We start from the raw sequence: 27408 nt of genomic DNA, 5'->3' as shown, positions 1-27408 counted from the left end.
AGGCATGCAGGTTTCCTCGCGATGTTTTCCTTCACCGTTAAAGAAAGTGATATTTTAATTGCATATAACGCACATAACTCAGAAAAGTTAGTGTTGCGCGCTGGAACGCGAACTCGGCCCACTGAAAGTGAGGCCGGAGTCCTAACCACTAGGTTATCACCGCTTCTATAACTCTTATAAGAGAAGGATTTGCCAATTTTGGCACCTTCTTGATTCATGCCAAGCCCGGTCAAAAACCCTGTGTACGCCACTACCTCAACTGTATCTAACTCTCCTGCCCATAAACCCATCCGTCAAATTGTTTAGGTGTTTAATAAAACACACACGTAAAGAAAAAAATATTATACGTATAAAAGTAATTACAGTGGGTACGATAAGTATAAATAAAACATGACAAAATATAACCACCTCATCTTGCACACAAAGACGCTAATCTCCCTTTCAAGTTATCTCTAACAATAGAGATCATAATCCTTTTACAAAACATTCGGAATCTTTAAAGCGCTTTCTACCTCACGTTTTAAATAAAACGTTTGTTTACATTTTCCAGAGAGCTGGAATTAAAGTGTTCGTTTTGTTCAGCTTTATAAAACATTAATAATATAGGTATCTTATATTTTATAATTACTAGAGGTTCCCCGCGACTACGTCCGCGTACGAATTCTGCTAAATATGTTTGTTTCATACAACCTTTCACTTTACGACCCACCGCCTTGCATCGCCCGTCCGTTATCTAACGGGCATAGCGTGATGTTATAGCTCAAAGTTCAAGAGATTAGCCCACTCAATCAAAAAATCAACAAAAAAAACCCTTAATTTCTTGTAAAAATATATAATGATATTTGTCGCAGCAAAATACGTAAAAATAAATGGAGAGTAGATATTACTAAAGCAAGTGTCAATTCCATAAAAATTGGTTTGGTAACTCTCAGTACCATCTTTGAGGTAGGAAATGGTTTATATATACGAAATCTCTCTGTCCCATGAAAGATGAGGCCGCGGCAGTAGGACATTAATAAGTTGATGATGAAATACGTTTTTAACACACTGTCACCTAATGGGCTGTGAACTATCAAAAAAAAGTGGTAAGACGGGTGGTAAGAAACGATGGGGTTTAGGTTGGAGTTCACTTGTCTGTAACTCTGTATATAATGTTTATTAAAATGACGCTGTGCCTTGAAGGTACTAAAGTTATGCTTGGCAGTAAACAGATGACGGAACTGTACTCCACACCTTGGTGGTTCATATCAGAAACGTAGATAAAAAACAAGTCATTATGATATATTCTTGCTTAAGGCGCAGCGTATTGCTTCTCTGTGGTAGAATGGTAACATAGGAATAAAAGACTGTGAAGTTCCGGAACACACTTTGGAGCCTCAATATATAGGGCATTTATGTAAAAAAACTGATAAACCAGCAACATAACGTATTCAATCTAGTGGAAATATGATGCAAAAACCTACTCTCGGTTCCATCTTCCGTTGTGCAAACGAGCAAAGGCTTACACAATTCAAACACACGATACAGTATTAAGGAAGTTGTATGTCATACAAAGCAAAACTGGCTTCCTTGAACAACAAGTTTTCGATTCAATTTATCAGTCTTGTTTTCAACTTGTGTAAGGGAATATTATATTGCACGAAGTTAAAATTAAGTATTGCTTTACTATTTACTGTGACCCAGATTCTGAAGTGTCCCGATTTTCCATGAACTTTTTTATCGTCTGGCCTCATCAACCTATTAAGGTAGGTAAAAGTTAATTCAAATTCAAATTCAAATTCAAAATTCATTTATTTCAAGTAGGCCTAATATAAGCACTTTTGAAACGTCAAGTCTGTCTGTTTGTAGTGATTCTACCACCGGTTCGGAAGGCAGATTCTACCGAGAAGAAGCCGGCAAGAAACTCAGCAGTTGCTCTTTTCCAACATCAACAATTTACATTTTGTATTTTAACATTCATTTTTCTATCTTGTGAGAGCTGAAAGCGGAGCCGGATGCTTCCAAGCAACCTTGTCATTAAAAAATTCATCAATTGTATAGTAACCTCGCTCTAATAAATGTGTTTTAACAAATTCTTTAAACTTGTGCATTGGCAGGTCCAAAATCACCTTAGGAATCATATTATAAAAGCGTATACTCAATCCCACAAATGATCCCTGTACCTTACGCAGACGATATGCAGATGACACTAATTTATGACCATTTCTTGTAAGTCGACTGTTTATGTCCACTTTTTGTGTATAAAGACTAATATGTTGTCTTACAAATACTATATTGTTATAAATATATTGTGAAGCTACAGTAAGTATGCCTATTTCTTTAAACTTCTCACGGAGGGATTCGCGTGATTTAAGTTTATATATTGACCGTACAGCTCTTTTCTGCAATATAAATATAGTTTCGATATCAGCTGCTTTACCCCATAACAAGATTCCATAGGACATAACACTATGAAAGTACGCAAAATAAACTAGCCTAGCTATTTCAACGTCAGTAATCTGTCTAATTTTTCTGACTGCGTAGGCAGCCGAGCTTAGTTTACCCGCTAGTGAATCTATATGGGCACCCCACTGTAGCTTATTATCCAAGGTCACGCCCAGAAAAACTGTGGAAGTCTCTATTTTTAGTGATTCACCATTTATCATTATATTTATGAGATCAATATATTTATGAGTAACAACATTAATGAACGATTAAGTATTGTTGGAAATAAGTAAAGAGCTAAACTGTTCTTGGAGTCATGAAGGGAAAGTGAGGGCTTAATTTAGTGACTTACTAGTAATCTCACCGATCCGTTTAACTTAACTAAGCCGCAAAACCTTCTTAAGATCTTAATCTGATCTACTCCATGTTTTTTTTATTTTATGTAGGAGTAACTTGGCAAATCTGGGAGCGTCATAGTTATTGTATTAATTAATAAATTAAAAACTCACCTGATTGTAAAAAATGACACCAAAACGGTCGGTAGGAACCAATAAACAAATACCTTTATAAGAATAGACAATGTTTTAAAATTATTACACACTAGACAGCCTTATTCCCGATTTACTAGCCCATTATTTATGTTTATTACATTGAGTGCTAAGATAAATTCTACGCTATCTCAAAAAATATCAGTTATCTTTCACTGAGACTGCATATTTGGAAGCGATGATGACCCCGTTTCCAGTTGGGAGATAAAAAGATATTTCAGATACAGGTTATCAAGTAATCAAGTGTTTGTTCAAAACAAAACTATACCTAAGGCGTAACAATAAAGTAAATACTTAGTTATCTATATTGCAAGATACATTGAAGGCTTTACTTTAGACCCTCGGGATACGAAGTACTAATTCAATCAGAATGGCTTACCAAATGGTTCATGTTACCAATTGTTTAAATGCCGTAAGAATTTTCTATGTTTTCGTGATAAGGAGTACCCTATACCTTTCTCCAATGTCTGTATAACGTCTAACTGTTAAGCCTTGTGTTAGTAACAAAACAACAAACAAACAGGAAACCCTTTCACATTGCAATATTAATGGTGAGGATGGTTAACAATTTTTATAGTATCAACACAAATCCTCAAATTTGAATTGCTCGAAAGTTTTAAACGACCTTAATTTAATAACTGTAAAGTAACAATTAAATGGATTGCCAAAATTAAAAGTTTGTCATAATTGTTCACGGTTCGTCGCCTCGAAGGTTGCCAATAAAGTGAATTGCAAACTTTCTTGACCTTCCAACATGCCAGCGGTGGGTCCCCCCTCCTTCCAACCTTCGCGCGAGTCCGCATTGCAGTCAAACTAAAAGGACGTTTAAAATAACACCAAACTAGGAGATTTACGTCATGATTAGAAATCCCATTTGATCTTACTCATAACCATGACTCCATCCATGTATTTATAGTAAAGTCGTCGACCTTTGGAGAAGCGATTTAAATATATTGGCCATATCGGCATTCAATCATGGAAAACTGCACAGGTCATGCGATAAATTCTACCATAGTTTTCGAAACTTAATATAATAAATGACTTATGTACCTCTCTACCAACTAGTACTCGTGTTGGGAACAGATTATATGATAACTTAAGTTTTTTAAATTGGTTTTCTACATCCCTTTCATATGAAATAAATGTTGAATTGGAAACTGAAGATATGATATCTTGTCGAAGAGCAGGCAAGAATATCCAGGCCGTGTAAATGGCCCATATAAATAGCTTGTTACCAGAGGCTATTGTCTATTTTATGTCAAGTGTGAAAAGTTCAGGGGTGAAATTACCATTGTTAGGGTCCGACAATCATCAATAACAGTGGAAGCCTTGGCACTAGGTGATATTGAAGCCAACAAGGGTCAAGGTAGCTTCGATACGGTTACTGCCTATAATAATCTGAACTTTATTGTATTTCTACGACTGAAACCACTACTCCCCCTTTATTGCTAATACAAAGGAGGTGTAAAACGCGTTTACTCCGCTTCGGCATAAAATGTTACATTACGTTTTAAGTATGGTTAGGATTTACGAGCAAAGCTTCTTCCTACTTCGAGTGTCTCCAGGCTAACATTTTTCTCTGATTGTCGATGGAGAATAACCAATTGGCACTAAAGTGGAAGTACTATATTGACCCGGCAGTGAAAGAAAACTTATGGGCCCAACGGTGGAAATAAATCCCCCAGGAAATTTACGGAAATGGAGCGTATAATTAATATGCTTGTTTACAGAAAAGTTATCGTGAACTTTGGCTTCGAAGGTATCTACTAAGAGACCTATTTCTCAAAATCTAATAACACAATTGTTATTGCTAAACTTGTTTAAAGAAGTTCGACGACTTCCCTGGCGCAACGGTGAGCTTTGTCCTAATAGAGAATAGGCACTGCAGGCTGATTCTCTATTAGGGGAGAAGAATAAAGCTTAACCGGCTCAGTTTGGGTTGGTGAGATTAATTACCGGACTTACCGACCGTTTGCGGTTACCGGATCAGCAGCCTATTAAAGTCCCACGGCTGAGCGCGGGCCTCCTTTCTCATAGAAATGTTTAGAGCATAGACCCACAACGCTGCTGAGATACGGTTTGGTGGGTTTTAACGATTATTATCATATGCGCGTGACAATGACCGACACCTGTACGATTTAAACTGTAATTCTGGAATAATTTAACTGAAAAAACCTAATAAGTACATAACAAATTTTTGACACCTGAAAATCGAACCGTAGGGCCTCGCTATCCATCGTTAAACATACTAAACAATTTACCAACTGGGCAGTAGGTACGTTAGACAGTTCTGTGAATATTGCCACTAGTTATCATCTACATATATAAGTAAATACATCATGTGTTACGTTAAAGCTGTACATACTCATACGAGATTTTTGGGTTCAATTCATTAAGCGTCATAAACTTATAACCGTCCTAGACTTAATTCACCTCCTGATACTTTAATTGCTTTTCTTTTAATGCATACGAAGAACGTTTGCTGAAAGAAGTTCCCGTAAATAATGTATTTGGTTTAGGTAAAGATAATTAAAAACCACAAATGCATTGGGAAAACGCATTCACATTAGTCACGCACGCCCACAAAATTCCTTTTAATATTATGAATGGATGAAACTGGACCTGTTTGTTTAGTATCTTTGGCTTTTTTACTTGAGGCTAAAAGCCCGATGACTCACGGCGTCCTTCACCTCAGCCGTTTCGGCATCCGGCTTCATAATTTTACTTTGCCACATATATATGTAAGTTTGTAGATGAATTTTTGTAGATTGAGAATGAACAAAATATTCTATAACTTTGCAATCTGGCATATGAAATTACCTTGTAAATATATTTAATATATGAACAAGTTTTCTTATATATATATATATATATATATATTTATGTAATCATATAATATTTTTGCGACTTTAACGACGACACAGTTAATTTGTTAATTTACCTATTCATTTCAATTAATATTATTAACAATTCAGTGTATTATTCACCCTACAGAGAGTGCGAGCGATGAGGAACGGTGGCGGTATCCATTATCGCTTTAGCCAGCTTGTAGCATTAAATGTTACATGTTGTGCACATAATGAAATAAGGTGCCTACCTAACTTCTTATCATAATGTGCTGTAAACTGTATTGTGTTGTTTTTGAGAAAGACATTTTGAACATTGCCTGGTGACAATTTAGATTGTAATGGTTAAAGTTGATAACATTGCAACACGATAAAAAAGGAGCTGTTTATAATATTGTCATATATATCACCCCATTACAGGTCCAGGGTCTCCTCTCACAATGAGGAAGGGTTAAGGCCGTTATCCACCACGCTGGCCCAGTGCGGATTGGTTGACTCCACACACCTTTGAGAACAGTATGGAGAACTCTCAGGCATGCAGGTTTCCTCACGATGTTTTCCTTCGCCGCTACGGCAAGTGATATTTTAATGGCTTAAAACGCACATTACTTAGAAAAGTTAGTGGTGCGTGCTGGGATTTGAACTCGGCCCCCCGAAAGCTATCTCATATATGTTATGTTCCACTTAATATGAACGTGATTTTACGTTGAAACATAAAACTGACCATGCCTAATGACAAGCGCGCCTTCAAACTCAAGGTTAATTATTATAGTGGTAGGTATCTGCATAGTCATGCCGGGGTTATAATAGGAACACTGTATTCATTCAAAAGTAAATGAAAGGTCAGCTCGGCGACCTGGAAAGCCTTTACCAACCGGTCGCTGGTTCACGTCATAGACAAACGTAGGTATATTCTTTCTATTCATAGGTAAATAAAGTATATAAAATTGCAGAAAAAAAGCTCTAAGTGAGAAAATATAAAGATCTTTAGAGCGAATGACGTTGCTAATACCAAAAGTAAAAAGTCGGGAGGATTACGCCACGTTTCAAACATTCTAAATGCAACAACAAAGTCGCCAATGAGAAGGTTTAACACGTGGTTCTGTATAAAAGAGTAATATGTCCTTTTTTAACACCTCTGCATGTCGGCGACTTGAGATACCTAATCCCGGTAGCTTATCAACGTCGAGTGGAATAAATTTTCGTCGATAGGTAAAACGTGAACAACGGAAAGCGATAGGTAATGTAATACAGACAAAACGGATATAAAATCCATTCGCTAGAATCCTTTTATGAATTCAGCGTGGAGATCTTATCCCAATTTATACGTGTACAGTGTATTTAAATGCATTCACTATGTCGACGTTAATACATAGCGTTTACCGTTGAAAACAAAAGACAATATTAAAGTAAGCGAGTAAAATATATACAAGAAATATAAATAGGTAGGTACGAGTATTTTATTATTCCTGGAATTTTACTCTACTTTTGAGAGTGTAACAGTGCGAATTCAAATTTAACTTAATCTGGATTTGAATAAATCTGGTGTATATCAGTAACGGAGTGTGAAATAAACACGAAAGGCCTGCCCTTGCTAAGCCACGTCATGGCGTGGCATTTAATTCATTGAAAGCGATGACGTAAACGCAGAGATTCTACGTTGTAGGTAGGTGCGTCTTTTAATCACAGCTTGCATCATTTTATCAATAAACAGGTATATTTTTCGTCAACTACCTCATTGGTTTTGTGGTTAGCATGTTCACGAGGTCTTTTCTATGATTCCCGAGTAGGGACACGAAAGTATTAGGTTTTTAAGTCAAAATTCGCTGTAACGCGGCGTTGAGCACCACCGTTATCTTGAAGAGCACGTTAAGACGTCAATCCCAAATGATATTATCGTTAAGCCAGCCAACCCACATTGGAGAAAGTCTTTGCCCAGCTGTGTCACACAGCTGGGCAAAGCAAAAAAAAAAAAAAAAACGCCTCTTTATAGGTTTATAAAAAGCCCTAATTTACCTACTTAATTTATGGGTAAAAAAAGTATGCTCACTGATATAAAAGTTGCAATCCCAGAAAAGGTTCTCACAGTATAACAAAATCCATCGGGATTTGAATTTCGGGGTCGGAAAAAATCACGTATCTGAGCGGAGTCGATCCGGGTGCTATATAAAATGAGCAACGTTTTTGGAAAATTCATTTTCCTTCTTTATTGTTTACTTAAGAAAGAAAATATAAGTGCCAATAAGAAACAGAAATATGAGTGTTTAATCTTAAAAAAACTTATAGAATTGAGATTCTCATTTAAGAGATTTTTGGGATTAAACTGCTATTTTAAGTAGCTCAATATGAAAGCAATTTTGGACATTTCGATTCGATGTGTTCAATTTCATTTTTTCTCTAAAAAAAAAAACAAATTCTGCTGCTACATCTAGTCACGACAAACTAATCATACGTAAATGAGAATATATAGACTGGAAGTTTTGGGAAATGAACTACTCTAATAAGATTCGATCTACATAAGAAATAATAGGTCCCACAAATACTATACCTATACTAATACCTAATAGCAATCTTATAACTAATTTGTGGCTGTGTGGAACAATACAGCTAAATCTTTCTAAAGACATAGCAATATTATCATAAATAGCAACTTATATGTGTTTAAAAACGAACCGCAGTATTTCCATAGAAGGACATAGGTATATAAAATGAGGAAAGACAAAATGCGTGGAAGAGAAAATAAACCGTACCAACATACACTTACTACATACAACAATATTTCGTTTATTTAGTCACAGTACAGAATCTCATCAAGCCACAACAATACACGGACAATTTCCACCGGCACGAAAGCAACATTACTTACCTACTGCACACCACTTTCACCGAGTAGAACAAATCGCGATTAGCAGGCAATTTAATATAGCGTAATGAACGTGCCAATAATAGCAAATATTAACTTAAAACGCAAGATAAACAGACGCTTTTAAGCCAATATTTGAATTACGCCAACACCTTTAAAGGATTATGTTAACATTTTAGGGTTCTATGGTGCTAATTTGTAAAAGATTTAAACGCAGCTCGCCTTGATATTTTATTTTTAAATTCAGAAATTTATTCCCGTTCCGCTTTCCTCATCATAATGCGTTCCACTGCTGGGCTCAGTATTCCCCTTCTATCTTGCAAGATAAAAGAATTTTAAAAAATTTACACAAAGCAACAGACTTCGTAAACAACTAAAAAGCAAGAAATAACGTTTTTGAGTCAGTGCCAAGTAAAACGTAGTAAGGAAAGTAGCTAGTAGTTTTCTATAAGAAATCCACTTTAAAATGTAGGATAATAATAAAAATAAAAATAAGTCTTCCTTTAAAAACAAGTATATAAGTATACGGAACCTTCCACACACAAACCTAACTCACTTGATCGGTTTCTTTTTAATTAAATATGTGGCAAACGTACGCAGTAAAAGATTTGCGTGGAAACGGAAACATTCTCAAGGACATTTCACGCTATAGAAGCGTAGAACATTGTCATGGCCATCGCGTTAGCATGACTGTCGTGTTGCTACGTATTAGGCCTAATTAACTAATTAACTTAGGCTGTAATTAATACGCTTTACCAACGTGAAAGTGAAGGAAATCTTGTCGTATTAATTATTATTGTTAAAACAACTTAATTGATAACATGTAGGCGGTTTAGAATTAATTTAAATCATACATAAAGCAGAAATTGTCAATCAGGGAAGTCAAGAATATAGTATGTACTTACAAGTTGTAGGAGGTCGTCGCCACACGATCTAAAAACTATTTACATAAAATCTACCACGTTCCTGCCTTACATTTACTTCACTGATAACTGATATGTCAGAATAAATTATTTAGAGTAGGTAAAGTATTTTAAACGTAAATGACAGGGTAGTGACTGGGACCATACAAAAAAGTGACTTTGGCGGGATATGAAAAGTTCATATGACTCAATGGGGGAGGATTTTAGACAAGAGCTACCCCATACACAGGCGAGGCCCTTAAGACTAATGGCGTGGCAGACAAAATAAAAAGGAAAGAAAATTTCTAATTAGCAACGATAAAGGCGTTTCCACTGAAGCGGATAAGAGCGGAGCACAGGCGTGCGAGAATATATACCAAAAATAGTATGAAGTGCCTCGTTTGAGGATTGCTTTTTGACAAAATTCTTAGTGCTCACCTTCGATAGATAAAAAAAAAACTTGTGCAAACTTGACTTGCTTGTTTTTTCAAATCTCACGAGAACAAGATAACCATTATCTAGGAAAGAATTTGTGTCATTTGGGTTGTAAATGTAATAAACTCCCTCACAGCCTGTGCCTTCATTATATTGTGTTGTGAATGTGAGTCGAAGCCATACGTCATCTTTAGATATCCTGATTGATCCATCTCTTCATGTATCCGCTCTGCTAAATAGAAAACCCTGATAGGAGGTTCGACAGGGGGTTTACGTATCCTACGACGTTAATTTTTTTATTTTCGCGTATGCAAGTGACGTTTCACAGCAAACATCGAGAGAGATTTAAGCCTGTCGCAAGCCTGTTGTAAGTCACCCTACCACTAGAATAAAATGTCAGAATAAAATGTGAAGACTAGAATAAAATGTCAGATGCTAGAAAATTCTAAGCGCATTGTAAAATGATAATGTTCTTTGTAACAATCTATATTTTTCAATTAGCATACAATACAATGGAGATTTATCATACAAATGTAATAACATAAGTTGCGTAAGGGCTTATCTTCATAGAGGTATAAATGAAGATGAATTGATAGTTATGATATGTCATCAGTTATAAATAACTATTACAGTGTTCCTTAATGGTGTCAAAAAGCATACATTTCTAGAACAATATTGAATTTACTTACTACTCTTTACTCTTACTTCGTTTTCTTTCCACAAAACTCGACAAACTTTATGCTGCAACATGCGGCATGTATCACCCCTAGACATCGGTTATTCACGAAAGAATAAACGAAAATAATCGTATTCACTCGACATTGAAAAAAGAGTACCTTTTTCATTTAGCTCTCTTATCGGTTCGCTAAAATACAAAATATACCTTCAAGAGTACTGTTCGTGTGCCTAATGTCTGTGGTCAGATCAAATAGGAAGTCATTTGAAAATAAAGAATCTGTGGTGAAATGTCAATCTTAGTGAATCTAGGGTTTGTGATCGGCTGTAAAACGTCAATGTCAGGTCAAAATATCAAAGAATTGCTTTGTAATAACGGACGTTGAACTTTGTAAAATTTATTAAAGTCTCAAGAACTAAATACGCTTCTGATTTAAAAGGTACTTTTGAAATATTATTAAGTTTAGAAATGGTTGACAGTCTTAATCCAGAGTGAAGAAGCTAGTGCCCCTCTTTAGTCTTAAATTGTAACATTAGTTCCTATTTGCTGAACAAAATGTATTATTATTGGGGTTTTTATGGACTAATTCGTTGAGAGACCATCCGCTCCACTCAAATGCAGTAGGTAAGTAGGTACAGGCAACGTATACGCAACGCCATCCAACACGCAATATAGAAGTGTTTAGAGCTACTTAACTCAATTGAAAAACCTACACGAAACAAAGATCCAAGCGTAAATTTTATATTTTAAAATACAAACGAACTCAAACAGCTAAGCACTTTAACATAAAATAACACTTATTGCAAATTCGAGTGGCGAACAGTTTGCATTGCATCGTATTTTGCAAGCACGCATAACAACAGCATTCGAAAGTGTGTCAAGATTGCAATAGCAAATGTATTCGAGGCGATTCGCCCGCTAAAATGCAATAAATCAAAATGTATTATGCTCTTCCTCATAATATAAATCGTTATATTACTTCGTTTAGACGGCACACCATTCCGCAATGGGCCAGCGTGGTGGACAACGCCTTAAGCCCTTGCCATTGTGGGAGGAGACCTGTGCCCTTTAGAGGGCCGATAATTGTTTGTGATGGTGATGGTGATGGTGATGGTGATGATGATGATGATGAGACGACACGCCGCGACACCTAATTTAATATCGAAAGTTTTTAGAAGACACAAAGAAATTCTCTCTCTATTTATTTATTATTTGGATAAACAGTCTTTATAAATATAAAGATGTCTTCTTGTAGTTGTAGTTGTGTGCAAATAAAGAGTATAAAATTAAACTAAAAGTAGAAGTCGTATTGTTTTTAATTGTTATGTAGTTGGTACAGGTGGCAAATCCTAAAGGGAAGCCGATAAGAATAGTTTTAAACACTTAGCATGGGCAGGAAACACTTTCCTTGCCGGAAAAGGACAAATTGACATAATTAAGAACAAACAGAAACCTTGTACACGACTAATATTGAAGCATAAAAAACCATTCCACTATAGAAGTGTACGCCTAACGTTTTCACTGTTTTTGGACACAATCCACTGCATGCAATAGTGGCTGAATGAAGGTTCTGTATGTTTTTAATTCTATTGACCAATTGTTATCTTCTCCCACAGCTCAATAATATCTAAAGAATAAAAGTAAAATAATAAACTGTAGTAAACTTGTCCTATTCCCTTTGGCCGTGCTTTTACAGACGGACATGCAAATTATATACCTTGTCAAGGAATATAATCTGGCCCCGCCTTTTATTCAAAACACTGATAATTAAAAACTACTAACTAGAGTTTTATAAAAAAAACACCGGTTATTTACTATTAGTCAGAAGAACGGATGCGACAACTCTTAATGATTGTAATAATTTTCGTACGTAAATAAAAAAAAATCCTATAACATAAACAGGCAATAACTCATATCACAAGTAAACATAGGATGTATTAAATACCCGAATTTCAAACATAACCCGCTCGATAAACAGTCGGGTATAATAAAAATGCAAATAGTCGATCATAACATTCATACCGGACTAGACTTTATTGTCTACGTTGGCGGAATGCCACCCTTTCTGTGCTTTCAAAGGGATAATGAAACAGATCCGGCCATATATCGCTTGTATTGTAACCTGGTTTCGACAATACATAAATCCAACAATAAACAAACTATAATGTAACTTTAGAGTTAACAACAAAAGAGGAAATTGTTGTTAAAATAATCGTTGTCTAATTTACATATTTGGTAACGGTAATACCTAACTTACCAATGCGTTGTAAAGATTTCGAGTTGAAATGTTATCTCAATGGACAACAGTGAAACTTTACGTTGTAAATAATGTACCAAAAATGTATTCAAATATATAAACATATTTTGAAATCTAAATTGATACAATTAAAGTTTTTACTATATTTTTTTTGTTTTTCTTATTAATTGTATTTAAATATTGAGTTGAATAAAATTTAAGATACTTAAACCAATGTAAAATGACTTTGATTTATTGATTACCAGATGTGACCTGCGGCTTCGCCCGCGTAAATTTCGGGCCGCAGCGTACTGCTACATAGTCTACACCTATAGTCATACATGAGATTTTTGACAAAAAAAAAATATTTTTCGTAAACAATACATAAATCCAACAATATATATTGTATATATATATATATATATATATATATTAATAAAAAGTATCCTATGTTACTTCTGATACCTCAAAGAATACGTGTACAAAGTTTCATGATGATCGGTTGAGTAGTTTTCGCGCGAAAGCGTAACAAACAAACTTACATTCACATTTATAATATTAGGGGGATTATTAAATAAAATGTATTTTTCTTAATACTTGTGAACAAAAATCGTTTAAAATTATTTTATTGTAGTAATAACATCATTATAAAATATACTTAAGATATGTTCAGAAGTGATCCGAAAAAAAAATATTGTCCTAAGAAAGTCTCCACTGTTTTTCCGTACTTCGAAGTTTAGGTCAAGACACTACCTGTTCCGATCATTGGTTATGGTTTAAAACTATATAATACGGCCGACTGGCGCAGTGGGCAGCGACCCTGCTTTCTGAGTCCAAGGCCGTGGGTTCGATTCCCACAACTGGAAATGTTTGTGTGATGAACATGAATGTTTTTTAGTGTCTGGATGTTTATCAGTATATTATAAGTATTTACGTGTATTATATTCATAAATATATCCATCAGCTTTCTTAATGCCCATAACACAAGATATGCTTACTTTGGGGCTAGATGGCGATGTGTGTATTGTCGTAGTATATTTTTTTAATATTTTATTTATTTATAATAAGAACGAGTAAGTACATACCATCATTCAATATTTTAACAATAAAAATGCTACCTGTTCCGATCATTGGTTATGGTTTAAAACTATATAATATGGCCGACTGGCGCAGTGGGCAGCGACCCTGCTTTCTGAGTCCAAGGCCGTGGGTTCGATTCCCACAACTGGAAATGTTTGTGTGATGAACATGAATGTTTTTTAGTGTCTGGATGTTTATCAGTATATTATAAGTATTTACGTGTATTATATTCATAAATATATCCATCAGCTTTCTTAATGCCCATAACACAAGATATGCTTACTTTGGGGCTAGATGGCGATGTGTGTATTGTCGTAGTATATTTTTTTAATATTTTATTTATTTATAATATGAACGAGTAAGTACATACCATCATTCAATATTTTAACAATAAAAATGCTCCTATACGATGGGGAATGGATGCACCATTATAATGGCTGTAAAACAAAAGCATCTTTATAGTGATGTATCAAAAACTTTCTCGTGAGGTAGAGGCATTTACGCAACAATCGGCGACCTATTGTTTCCGAAGCCATTCACGAAATCGCCTACATAGTCACATAGTCACGCCTTTCAGCACGCCAGGTAAGAATGGCAATGAGCGGGTGATTAATGCTTATACCTCATGTCAATCGCCTATAAGTTTGCAGGTATACTATTAATCGTGACCAATTTTAAAGTAGGACTGACGAGTGTATGCTATGGACAAATCCGCAGTGTGTGCAGAGCAAAAATGGTGTCCTAGTCGAGCTAAAAAAAAGTATATGTTTTTCCATCAAAAATCCTACCTGTCCTGGTTAATAGTTAAACCAAGTATTGCAGCAACGTTCTCCACGTTTCTTTACGGACAAATAAAAAAAGGTATTTTAATTGGCTTGGTATGATAACGATGGATCTTATCGAACAAACAAACAAATCCTGTTTTGTGAAATTTTAGTACAAGGATTAGCGAAATGAAGACCAATGAACCTAACTAAAGTACCAGGAGACCAGAAATTGGCGGGCATCGAATAGTTAAGGGCTAATCGATTCAAATACAAATATGCTTCATTTTAAAAGTAGGCCTGTAAGGCTCTTTGGGAAAGTCATGTCGGTTTTCGGTTTTAAATATAAAGTTTGAATGAATTAATATTAAAGTTTGAATAAATACCTGTAAATCTTTAGATCTATAAAGTTTAAATTAACTGAAGGTATACCTACTCAGAGCGCCCGATGTTGCTGTAGAATAAAATCGTGACAGGGCTATTACTTTGTAATAATGTTCTCGGCAGTAGGAGAAATATTCCGTAACGGAATTGGCCACAGATTGTCTTGAAACACAAAATTACGTCATCATCATCATCATTTATTGGTGTTAACGATTCGAGGAAACAAAGAAAGATAAAGGGCACCCAACATGCTACAGACTAGAATTAACTTTGCATAACCAACATAATCTAAAAAAAACGCTTAAAAGTAAACATCATGTTTTATTATGAAAATTAAGCTTAATTTGCTATACTCCGCGAAAAGCAGGAGAATCGGTATGGTGTAATTTATAATTTCTTCAATCTTTATACTCCACACCAAACAGATCAGTTACGCACGTCTACACACGTTTCGCTCAGCATCCTCAGGAGATAGATGTTGACTTTATACTGAATAATTGTTGTTGTGGTATGGAATTAACAATTATTTATTGTAAAGTCAACCTGTCCTGAGGATGCTCCGTACAGATTCTCCTGCTTTTCGCGGATTATAGCAAATTAAGCTTAAATTTCATAATATATCATGAAATTCCTCAAAGTAACGCCTGCTTCTATCCAATATTTAAACATCATGTTCTTATTTCAAAACGTAAATGTCATACTCATTGATCTCTACCTATATAGAGGCCGCTTGTGTATCACAATCAATCTTGTTTCACCGAGTCACGACTCAATGTCCCATTATTAGTTACCTATTACCTAGACCTGGAAATAGCGCTTGCAATTACAAAAGAGACAACAGTAATTCCGCTGAATTGACTGTAATAACTATCCCCGTATTTCAATTTCACTATGTTTACGTTTTCTTGTAGTCCCAGCTTAGTAAGTAACAAAGACGCAGAGAGCAACGCAATTTTATACGCTACATTGTAACATCAATATCTACTAATATTATAAATGTGAAACTGTTTTGTTTGTTACTTATGTTCCGCTCAACCACTGCATTGATCCTAATGAAATATTTCACATATATAGCTTCAATATTGGAGATGGGTCAGAGAAATGGATTAAGGGTCAGTTTCGGTCGGATTGTCATTGATGACCACCATTAGGGTTTGTCGTGTTTTAGACAAGGAGCTATTTATTTATTAGGTAACAGCGTCCTCAGGGGGATGCCTACGAGCGCGAAGTTCGCCAGGATTTGAGCCACAAGTTTCGAAGAGAACAGGAAGTCTAGGAAACAAATATGATTACTGCTAGCTGCAAAATTTGCCGTGTGGTGACAGCTGATCATAATACACCCTTTTCCCCCACGGGTATGTACGACGCGACTAAGTAAATATAACTGAGGACGGGCAGCAGCGTCCTTTATGCTACTACTAACATGTTCTGCGATCACCAACCCTTTGCCCAGCATTGTGATTGTGGGCAGACCCTCTTGTTGGGAGAGACCACGTTCACCAGGGGACTGTTAAAGGCTACTGAATGAAGGGCAAAATAATTTTTATTCTAATGTCAACGACCATGTCGTACCTACTTATCGAGCGTGACTATCCCAAATTTCTGTTTGGCTAGTGAACTCACTCGACCTAAGAAAGCGCGTTATTAACTTGGGTGAAATTGCACTTCGTCCCGTCTGTCTGTAAAACCTACCCTAAATGAATACCATTTCATTTTCCATTCAACTAAACTGAGCCTTGTTATGTAAAGAGTGCTAAACAAAGAATTGTATACTCACTTATAGAATGTTTGTGTCACTCGAGTTAGGGTACACTACCTATTGGATTTTTATGTATTGATCCGGGTAAAAAAATAGCCCGACTGGCAAGCAGTGTGGACAGTGATTGATGCACTTCTTATGTATTTCCATTTTACGTGACGCATACGGCGGTACATCCATCGTCGGATCTTATTTATCATACAAAATGTTAATACCATGCTTCGATAATGTAGCTGGCGTAGTTTTTACTGCTAGACTGAGGTCTCCCCTCTCTCATTGGGCTTCAGAGCTTAGACCACCATGTTGTTTCAAAGCGGTTTGACGAGCTGTATGATCTAATGTTAAGCTAAAGCCAAATAAGGCAAATAATTCTAGCAAGTCTTATGATAGGATGATAGCAAACCAAGGTCGAAGTCTCCAACTAGACCAGTTCAGAGAAAATTCTTAAACCAAGGCTGAAGTCTCCACCTAGACCAGACCAGAGAAAATCCTTAAATTATAAATTCCGAAATTGTCCCCTCCGAAGATCCAACCGGGGAACTTCCACTTATAATCCACAGCGCTCACCACTAAGCCAGGTCGTCAAACCACATGGTCTTGCACTCGCAAGTGGCTTAACTTAGGCATGATAGACTGTGCATGTAGATAACTGTGCATGTTATCTACATGCACAGTTTATAAACTGTAAATGTATGAGAAACTGCTTGATAAATCTTTGAATCATTCATAAGCATTTCATATTCTACAAGTTCATACCGCCAATAAGTCAAGTAATATTTCATATACCGAGTTATTTATGATAAACTTATGTATTTAGTTACGTAATGCGATACGCACATTTTCCGTAATCTCAGATGCTGCAATCTCGTGTAACCTTAATTACTTCTGCGATTGTATTATCTACGTTGGTGAAAGTATCATCTATAGAGTCAGCAGTTGTCACTTTGCAGTGCTAAAACGACAATACTATAACCAAATCCTGCTTTCTTAGCTTCTCTTAAACAATGGACGAAGAATTTCATGCATCGTTATATAGTATTTATATTTTACGAAGAAGGTTTGTCAGTTTCTTTTGTGCATGCACATCGATTATTTATATATATTGCAAATGATGAAATCGGTTTGGCTGTTTTTTAGCAAGAATATTGTTTGTTTTTTTAGTCCTGCTCATTGGCTAAGGTTCTTATAGCATTCTCGTTGCTCTAGTGGCATATGCTCGGAATCTATGTTGATACTGATAAAGTACCACTGACAAACACATACGCCTGAGTTTAGCCAGCAGCGACACTGCACTCCGACAACGTTATTCTTGAGATAGACCAACTATGCAGCTTAGTTACTTATTATAGTACAAATTCGTTAGTATTATTATCGGTAATCTTACCTTCAAGTATGATCCATAATACTTAGTGACGTACGGGCTATCGCACTGTGACAGCACCATGATCTCCTGCTGTATATCCTCGATTTCATCTTCGGCTTCTTCGAGGTCAATAATTTTAATGGCGACTACTTGTTGCGTTCTGTTATCTACGCCTTTGAACACCTCCCCGAAAGACCCCTTGCCGATCTTCTCCTGTTTTGTGAAGATCAGCTCAGGATCGACCTTCTGTGGAAGAAGAAAGATTTTCAGGTTTTTAATCGTGCTGCTTGAAGTTTATAATGTAATGGGAGAGCGTGGGGGATCCTAAAAAACTACTTTTCACTTTTTTTTTAATGAAAGTTTCTTGAAAGTTCAAAGGGTATAATCGTTTTTTATGTGAATAGAAATATATATTTGTGGCGACTATGACCAGAGAATTTTTTAACAAAAAGAAAAGTAAAGATACACCTGTCAAAATCAATTAGTGTAGGGTAGTGGTGTGTAAGCTCAAAATCCCTGTATCCTATGAAAAAGGAGGCTAGAGCGCAAACGTTAATTAAGATTATGATACAGATATGCATGGAAACATATCAACATATACGTCATCAAGAAAACATACGAATTTGTCAAAGTGCTAACTTTAAGTCTTTATGGCAAATATGACAAAAAATTAAAGGAACCGTAGAAGCGTGTCATTGTCCCGTTTGTAGAGAGCTAAGCACGATATTAAAACACGCCGACGTGGAAAATAAAATACCGCAATATTTGGGATGTTAAGCCGTATAGTGCCGAGACCTCTTGGCATTTGGCTGACATTGCGGTGGAGTCAAGGCTCGGCTGAGCTACGTGACACCTTTACAAAACGGCGGCCACTGCGTGAAAAATCGATTGTTATTCAAAATTTGCCTTTACAATGTCCTAAATTGTTTTCAACTTATTCATTTATGCGCTAGTTTACAGTTTACACGACGCATACTATTCTTTGTGTAAACATAAGGAAATTCTTTGTTACTATGCCGAAAAGTGTAGAGTAAAATGCTTTGTTGTGCGTAATCCTTCTTATACAGGTAGGTGGTATACTGTATGCATGGCACTGTATTGTTTAAGGGTTACATTTTCGGGATTGAAACATGTAGTGCATCGTTTCACATAATATAGGCACGAGATTAAAAATTCATATTTTTACGAAGAACCTTAATACTATGAACCGTCATCAGGTGCTATATTCCAAATAAACGAACCCTATATAACAATTCAATATTCGTAACAATGTACATAACAATTCAATATTCGTTTTGCAAAATTGTAAAATATTTCATAGTGGTTTACAACCAATATAAAATAAACAAATACAATATAAATAAATAATAAACAACAGTAAATATTATTGGATACTATATAATACTATATAATAGATTATATTATAAGACTAACTAATCTCTATCATTTATTCTTTTTTTTTTGTTTTATTCTTAATGCTTAAAAATAAAATAAAAAACACTCACACACTCACACACATAAAAAAAAACCTCCATCCTCCGCTTGCGGGGCTTTTGAATGCCCAAGCAACCGGTGTTCAGGGCTCCAGAGTAAGGAACCTCCTCACAATACGCGCCGTTTCAAGGACTACTGCCTTCTGTATCCGACCCTTGATCCAACAACCAAGCGAAAGCTTCATAAGATGTTCGTCGAAGCTTTTCGCGAGAAGACCATTGACTATATTACTATATAATTAATAAAACTGGCACTCTACTCGTGATGTATTAGCGATTTCACTCAGTGAATACATACTCTTGAGTGACCATTTTGGGGAACTGATGCTTTTACTGATTCAAGCAAATAAAATGAAACTGGTTTCGTCAAAGCATAAAACATTTTAATGTTTTGTATTAACGCCGTTAGTCTGTACGAGCGTTCGTACTTCGTACCCCCGAGGCGCAACCGAAACGGGTACGAACGTAATGTCATTATACCCTCTTTAAATTCCGCCGGTAAAAGGCCCTGAAGGGTGATAAAATGAGACTCATCGTGAACAAAAGCGTTTATTGAGTCTGATCCGATCTCGCGGAATTTATAAAAAGGCGAGTGTATTACCGACTATTGAAAAGTTAATAAAGCCAGTGGACGTAGGGTTACCAGAGTATCAGATATTTTAAGATTGGTTATCTTAATTAAGAATACTACTTCAAGGAGGTTTCCTTTAAAGTTGTATATTTATTTATAGCTATAGGGCTTTTTAGTACCAATTATAGTATAGTAAGCTAATATAACGTGTTCTTAATATTTTACTATTTTTCCGCAATGTATCTTACAAAAAAGAACACAATGTCAATAATTTTGTGCAATTATTCATATCAACCTACATGTTAGTTGACCTTGAAAAGGCTGTTCATTTAAATACTGACTTAGAGGAGGAAAGTTTATAAAATTTATATTAAATGTTATGTCTATGACGAATTCTCCAAAACCCTTTAGATAACTTGATATTGAACCATATTATAAACGGAGTAAGTAGAAAAATTATCCGCCAATCGTAGCCTGCACTCACCCTGCAACCCTATCTCTGTTATGGAGGTACGCTATTCCGATTTTAATTAAAAAATGGTTGAAGCGTATAGGGGAATCGTATAGTGGCAGAGCAAGATTAAATCTCCTCTGTACACGTTAACGAAATTGTTAAAGTGCAAAGAGAATGTCAAGCAATTTTTCTTACATTAGGTGCAGTCTGGAAATGCAATGTGAAGTTTTTCTACGAAATTACGAAAACTTGTACATAAACATAACGAGATACTAATAACAGATACTGTTTTAAAGAATACCCTCATTGTGGATAAACTCACTTAAAGCAGCCTATAGGTACATTAAACAAAAACCTTCCAAAAGAATAAATTTATGCTATAACTTGGGAGAAGATAATTAAAAGTTTGTCATGTAAATTTCTGGGAGATAAATCTCCCCTTATTGGTAACGTCGGGAGGAGAGAGTGATATTTCAGTCCCTAGATTACATAACTTTTGTACAATTGGTCTTTCTAAAATTGGTTAGGGCGAAATATACCTAAATGTAATACACCACGCGAACGCAATTTCAGACAATTAGTAGGTAATGCAGTAGAGATTATTTTGCATAAGAACAAAAAATATGGTTAATTGCACAGAAATTTGTATTGTTATTTGTTTAAAGCGATTGATACTATCAATATTAAAATAAATGTTATCAACGAATGACCCAGACCCAGCCAGTGTAACGGTTCTAGCCAGGTCTATTAAAAGATGGAACACGTCATCACAGATTTTATTTAGGGTAAAAAGGTCAGCGGTCGTGGGTGAAAGGGGCCCGTCAATTAATTCGCTTCCAAATTCTGCAGTGGGCGACGCAGCTGTCACATGATGACACGAGTTCATAGTTCACCATATGTGCATAAAGTACATAACAGTTGAATACTGCACAAAATACATGTACCTTATTAACGTATGTACATTGAGAACCATGGTCATGATCAGAGAACTATCAGCGGTCAGTATCAGTAAAGGCATAGGTCGATCGGCTCGAACTCTGAAATAGGATATATTATCCTCGTCCTCAGTTCACTGGTCTCTCCCATAGAAAAGAATGATTAAGAGATAATACCCTCATGTTGGGTTAGCTTTTAACTATTATTATCATACGAAAGATGTAATAAGCCGGTACAGATGGCTTAAGGTGCTCTCCGAGGTACAACGCCTGGCAGTGGATCAGAATTACCTTGGGAAACTAAACATCGGATACCTAAAAATTTTTTGATATGATTGCAGGCGAACATGTTAAATGTTACCTTTAATATCAAAACGTTACCAGCCTACAACTACAGGGCAAGCTTCTCTTCAGAATGAGAAGGGTTTAGCCTGTAGTCCAGCACGCAGACCAAGTGCAATTGGTAGATTTCACACGCCTTTGAGAACACTAGAGAACTCAGGCATGCAGGTTGCCTTACGATGTTTTCTTTCTTAAATATAGTGATATTTGATTGTTTAAATTAAAAACGCACATAGCTCCAAAAAGAGGTGCGTTCACTTTACCATATATGAATTTTAAATGTCCCACCTCTTTTAAAGACGAGTACTTGTATTTTCATAGATTGCAACGTGTCCACGCCTTCACCTAATACGTAATATGTCTAGAAACTTGGCTCTAGTCAACGCTTGTCCTCACAGACACGTTTGCCATTCATTAGATTCTACCCTATATAGCAACCGCTCGATAAACTGGCTTGAGGAATGCGAATATCTTTTTTTCGCAGTTATCGTAAGAGTTACGTAAATGGGTTATCATGTGCAACATTTCCATTTTTAAAATCTGTATGGATCTAAAAAAAATGTCTGTGGCCGGAAACATATTAAATATACCGTTGTGAGATTTATAAGGTACTATAATTCTAACTAATAAAATATTATAAGTGTAACATTTATGTTACACTTATAATATTATGCTTGAAGCAAGCCTCCTCTCTCATAAGAGAGAGGGTATTAGAGCATATACCCTTTACTTCATAACATTTTTTAGTGCGTATCTTTTACTCTGTAGCTAATCGGCCTGTCTATAACACCTGAGGAATAAAGTTCTTATACTTCATATGCAATAACTGTAAAAGAGTAAAATTTACTCCTAAGTTAGAGTTTAGTGATCGAAACAGTAGCCTTCAATCAGATAACGTCATACGTCAAGTTTAAACAACCAGACTTCATTTAGGCTGACTGTTGCATAAAAATATGAGACGTTATAGGCATTATATGGTTATAATCACTGTAAAAATAACCATGAAATCGTAACTTAATGAACTGGATTGGCCGGGATTTAATAAATTATCATTGCAGATGAAATCATAAGTTATTATACCAATTACAGTAGGTACCTGCTTAATTGTCACTGTCCGCCGCGCAATCTCTAAACAGCTTCGCGTTGTGAAACGTGTTTTCAATGAAAGTGACGTAGACAGTTTATAATCTATATTGTTATGGCGGAACCACGCTGCGTATTGCGCTATTCTTTATTCTACGCATTGACGAATACACGTATCCGTCCCGCCGTTGGTTTCTTGACAAACATTTTTTTTTTTCTTTATTATTTGAGACTTTTATCGAACACTGATATGCCAGCCCCATCATTCCTTAAGTAACTAGGTAAATAACAAAAACGTAATAATGACAATAATACCTACTATAAGAGAAATGTAACAGATGCAATCTGTTATTTCTGGGCATACATCATAGGAGATAAATACGTCGAAAATTGCATAATATACCCACACTTCAATTGAATAAATCTAGTTTAAACGTATCTGTACAAAAATGGAGCGGACTGCCAAGATTTTCATAAAATTTAATGTCATAAAATACACAGTTCCAAATTCAAAATTATTTTATTTCAAAAAGTCCGACTTAATAATTACTTTTGAAACGTCAAGTCTGTTCATTGAACATAGTACCAAAGACTAGTAACATAAATTACTTTCATGATTCGCGAACATTACCCTAAATCAGCATAAAGCACACAAACCATATTTTTGCGAATACGGCGCAGTCGAATACCGAAAAGCATTTGAAGCAGTGCGGTTTCGTCATTGGGCTCATGCAATTTCGTGATTTGTTAACCACCACGTTATAATAATTCGCGGATAACATAACAAGAGCTACCTAGTAGCCTAAATAACACCAAATAATACCTATTTCTAAATAACTATTGCAGCCTCAATGTTAAAATAGCATTCTCAATGACAATGTTTTGAAATGCAACCAATCAAATAATTTGATAAAAAAAAGCCAACGTTTTGTATACAGTACCTATCACATTTTGACGCCCGATTGACGCAGTGGACCGCAGCCCTGCTTTCTGAGTCCAAGGTCGTGGCTTCGATTCCCACATGGAAAATGTTTGTGTGAACATGAATGTTTTCCATTGTCTAGGTGTTTATATGTACTTTTAACTATTATGAAAATATTAATCAGTCATATTAGTACCCATAACTCAGCCACGCTTACTACGGCCTTCATGACGATGTGTGTATTGTCGCAGTATAGTTTAGTTTATATTTACATTAGTTATAAAACTTTGGCTAAACTAATCGAAATAGTTTTCCCAAGATTATAATAAACAACAAGGCCATGATCTCTATCTCGTTTATTGTCATTTCGATTCATAGCTAATAGTTGTTGCTACATTGCATAGATAGTATGACAAAGCCGCATACCTTGGGCGAATATTAGAAACGCATTCGTGTCGGGTGACGCGTGCGCAGTCGACATCCGACACGCATTGCGAGACAAGGAAATAAAACTGTTATTCCTATTGTACTGTTACGTATTCCTGTTACCCAAGGAGTTAAAAACCTGCCATCTTTAAACTACCTCTGTTTTAATGCGTAAGAAATTATTAGAAGTTATTGTGACGTAGATGCAATATCGGAATAAATCGTATGCATTGGTTAGGCAACGTTCATCCTGGTAACTGGATGGGTTATTTGTCCCGTTGATTATCACTAACACCTGACTATTACGTACCTTAAGGCCGCTGATCAGCACGGCAGCGGTTTTGAGCTACATTGGTCTCTTTCCTATGATTTTTTTTTCATTATAACGCTGATGATAATGAAGATGGAAAAAATAAAACGGTATTACGAATGATTTTAAAAGTTACGAAAAATATAAGTAACCCAATCGTTTAAGTATAAATTATTTAACGAATCCTAAAAACAATAACGGATAAATATGCTAATTGAGCGAAACTTGCATAATAGCAAGGAAGTTGCAATTTCATATCCTTAGCGCATGCTATGCCAATGTCACATTCTTTATACACGTTATTTCCGTCCTAAAATTGCAATTAAGTTAGGCCACAATAACGAAATTCAATACATTCATCAAATTACCAGTAATTAAACAAATGTCTTGCGAACAAAAGTATTTAATACTTCTCAGACTTACATAATTAGCATTTCGCTTTTCTGAAGGTCGAACTGGTGCTGGTCTGGCAGGCTGTGGTGGTACTTTTAACTGCCTTCGGTCAAATGAGGATGCGTTACTCCCAGACCATCCCCAGCGGCCTGGGCCGTTACTTCCATGGGGCAGCGAGTACGATGATTGGGGCCGCAAATGTCTCGGGCTTGGTCCAGACAATATGGGTCCGGCGGGTCCTCGCGGGGGCCCAGGACCACCTGGCCCCGGCCCCTGAATGTAATGATAGTGAGGTGGATTCGACACTGCAGCACCCCACATTTTTCCGTAAATCACTAGCACTTATTATTAACACAATACGTAAAACATCACCTTACAACTCCAACATAGATCGCGCACTGACGACGCATTACACGATTTTTAATGGCTTTATCGCCCTAAAAAGAGATAATTAGCCGATTACTACCGTTTATTTGTTTGATAAGGTACCATTACGCGATCAGACCACGGGCAAGTGGTCTAGGCAACGGTTCGTCAAGAAAGACTGTTCGAAATCATGAACACTTGGAAAGCATGAACCACCGGACGCGAGTGTTACGCGTCAAGAATTAATTCGTCTTTGATGGACGATTGTTTCGACGAAAAAGGTCGCTAATGAATTCAACGCCTTTATAAAATACAAAAAAAAAATCGGTCACTGTAGCCATAAAAAAAAAATGTACGGTCTGTTTCACCGAACCATGCATGAGCAATAACAGTCAAATGATACTGATCACGTAAAAGAAACGTGAGTATTTAGTAACATGAATAAATTAACCACAACTAGCGAAAAGTTCACATCACTGAATATCCAATCCAATGGTAACTTAGACGGTCACTAGTTTCCACACCGCCGCACACTTCAGGAGAAATCTGTCCCGAGCCCGACACAACTAATCCATAGTGATGGATGGCGTGTGAGTTACAACGCATTTGAGTGTAGACTGGTAGCGTGATGGTCGTGGTCGTTGAGCGTTCCACATCGGCCGTCCTGGCAATTGCATTATGATTTTTCGCAAGGGAGAGCGGGGGAGAGGCGGGCGCGCGGGCGACGGGCGGCGAACGGCGCCAGCGAACCGTGCAGCACCAGCTGCTTCGCTGCGCCCGCGCCGCAGCACCGCACCGTCGCGGAACTTGCCAACAGTACAACGACTATCATTGGCAGATAAGGTATGCTATTAGCACTCGCTACTTATTATGACTTTTGTACGGTAGTAGGCATGTTTTTTTTACTACAAGTTAGCTATTGACCTGGTGGTAAGATGATACAGTTCAAAATGGTATCTATCAGACAAGCTAAATGCATTAGGGGCAGTTATATTAAATCCATACCCCAATTCGGTTTTACCTTTTTACATACCCGAACGCTAAATCACTTGGTGGAACGTTTTTGTCGGTATAAGTAGGTACACAAGGTACCTACAAGGTAAGGTAGGTTTTTTTTAATACAATAATAAACAAAATAAATATTGAAACATTAAAATAAATAGTTTGGTATATACAAGCATCCTATTTATAGTGCCACCAGCGCGGTGCGGCGACGGTGTCGAATCAATGAACTGTGGTAGTTTCATGTTGCGGAAAAAAAGATCAGCAGCTTCCAAATTTCCAAATGTTTTAATTTTTTATCACTGGTGTAGTAAACTCTAATGATTTAGAATGTTTCTTAGAGTTACTGTTGCCGGATATATTTAAAGGTCTGTCGATATATGATGATACATTAATTTATTACTATATAAAGGCAAATAAAGGTATTATAAAGGCAGGTAAAAATGTATCATTATTTGAAAGGCGTTCTATCACTCGAACGCGTTAGTCAACTAGACAAAGAAATTGCAATCGCTGATTCCCGACAGTGCGCACGCCTCGGTTCAATATGCTCGAAATATTTTAAATGCAATGTGCAGTCCATGAATGCAATGGAAACTGGGTGCTGCCATTGCCAACCTTCCCAAGAAGTCAGCGCCCGCTAATCCGTGATCAGAATACGGACCCTTTTGTTCTGTAAACACTCACTTGGAAGGAAACAACACGTGGTTGTGTTGTCCATAATGGGCAACGCGGCCTAAATACCTTATGGATTATGACCCCTTAATACTTAGATTCTAAATTATCATTAATTAAAAAAAAAAAAAAAAAAGAAAATCTTTGCCTCATTTA

The 27408-nt window shown here is 36.3% G+C and overlaps 1 protein-coding gene across 3 annotated transcripts in view; it reads right to left on the bottom strand.

Annotated features, from left to right (window-relative positions):
* The window catches only part of LOC120637297 (serine/threonine-protein kinase 26), a 159093-nt gene that overhangs the window by 97759 nt on the left and 33926 nt on the right, over positions 1 to 27408 (bottom strand). For all 3 annotated transcript variants that reach the window (XM_039909071.1, XM_039909072.1, XM_039909073.1), the window contains one exon: positions 18302 to 18526. In XM_039909071.1, the coding sequence (XP_039765005.1) occupies positions 18302 to 18526 (225 nt within the window). The remainder of the gene's footprint in view (positions 1 to 18301; positions 18527 to 27408) is intronic.

This window comes from Pararge aegeria, chromosome 3 (genome assembly GCF_905163445.1).
Source record: "Pararge aegeria chromosome 3, ilParAegt1.1, whole genome shotgun sequence".
Lineage (NCBI taxonomy): Eukaryota > Metazoa > Arthropoda > Insecta > Lepidoptera > Nymphalidae > Pararge > Pararge aegeria.
The sequence above is the reverse complement of the archived record's forward strand: the minus strand, read 5'-3'. Positions and strand labels throughout refer to the sequence as shown.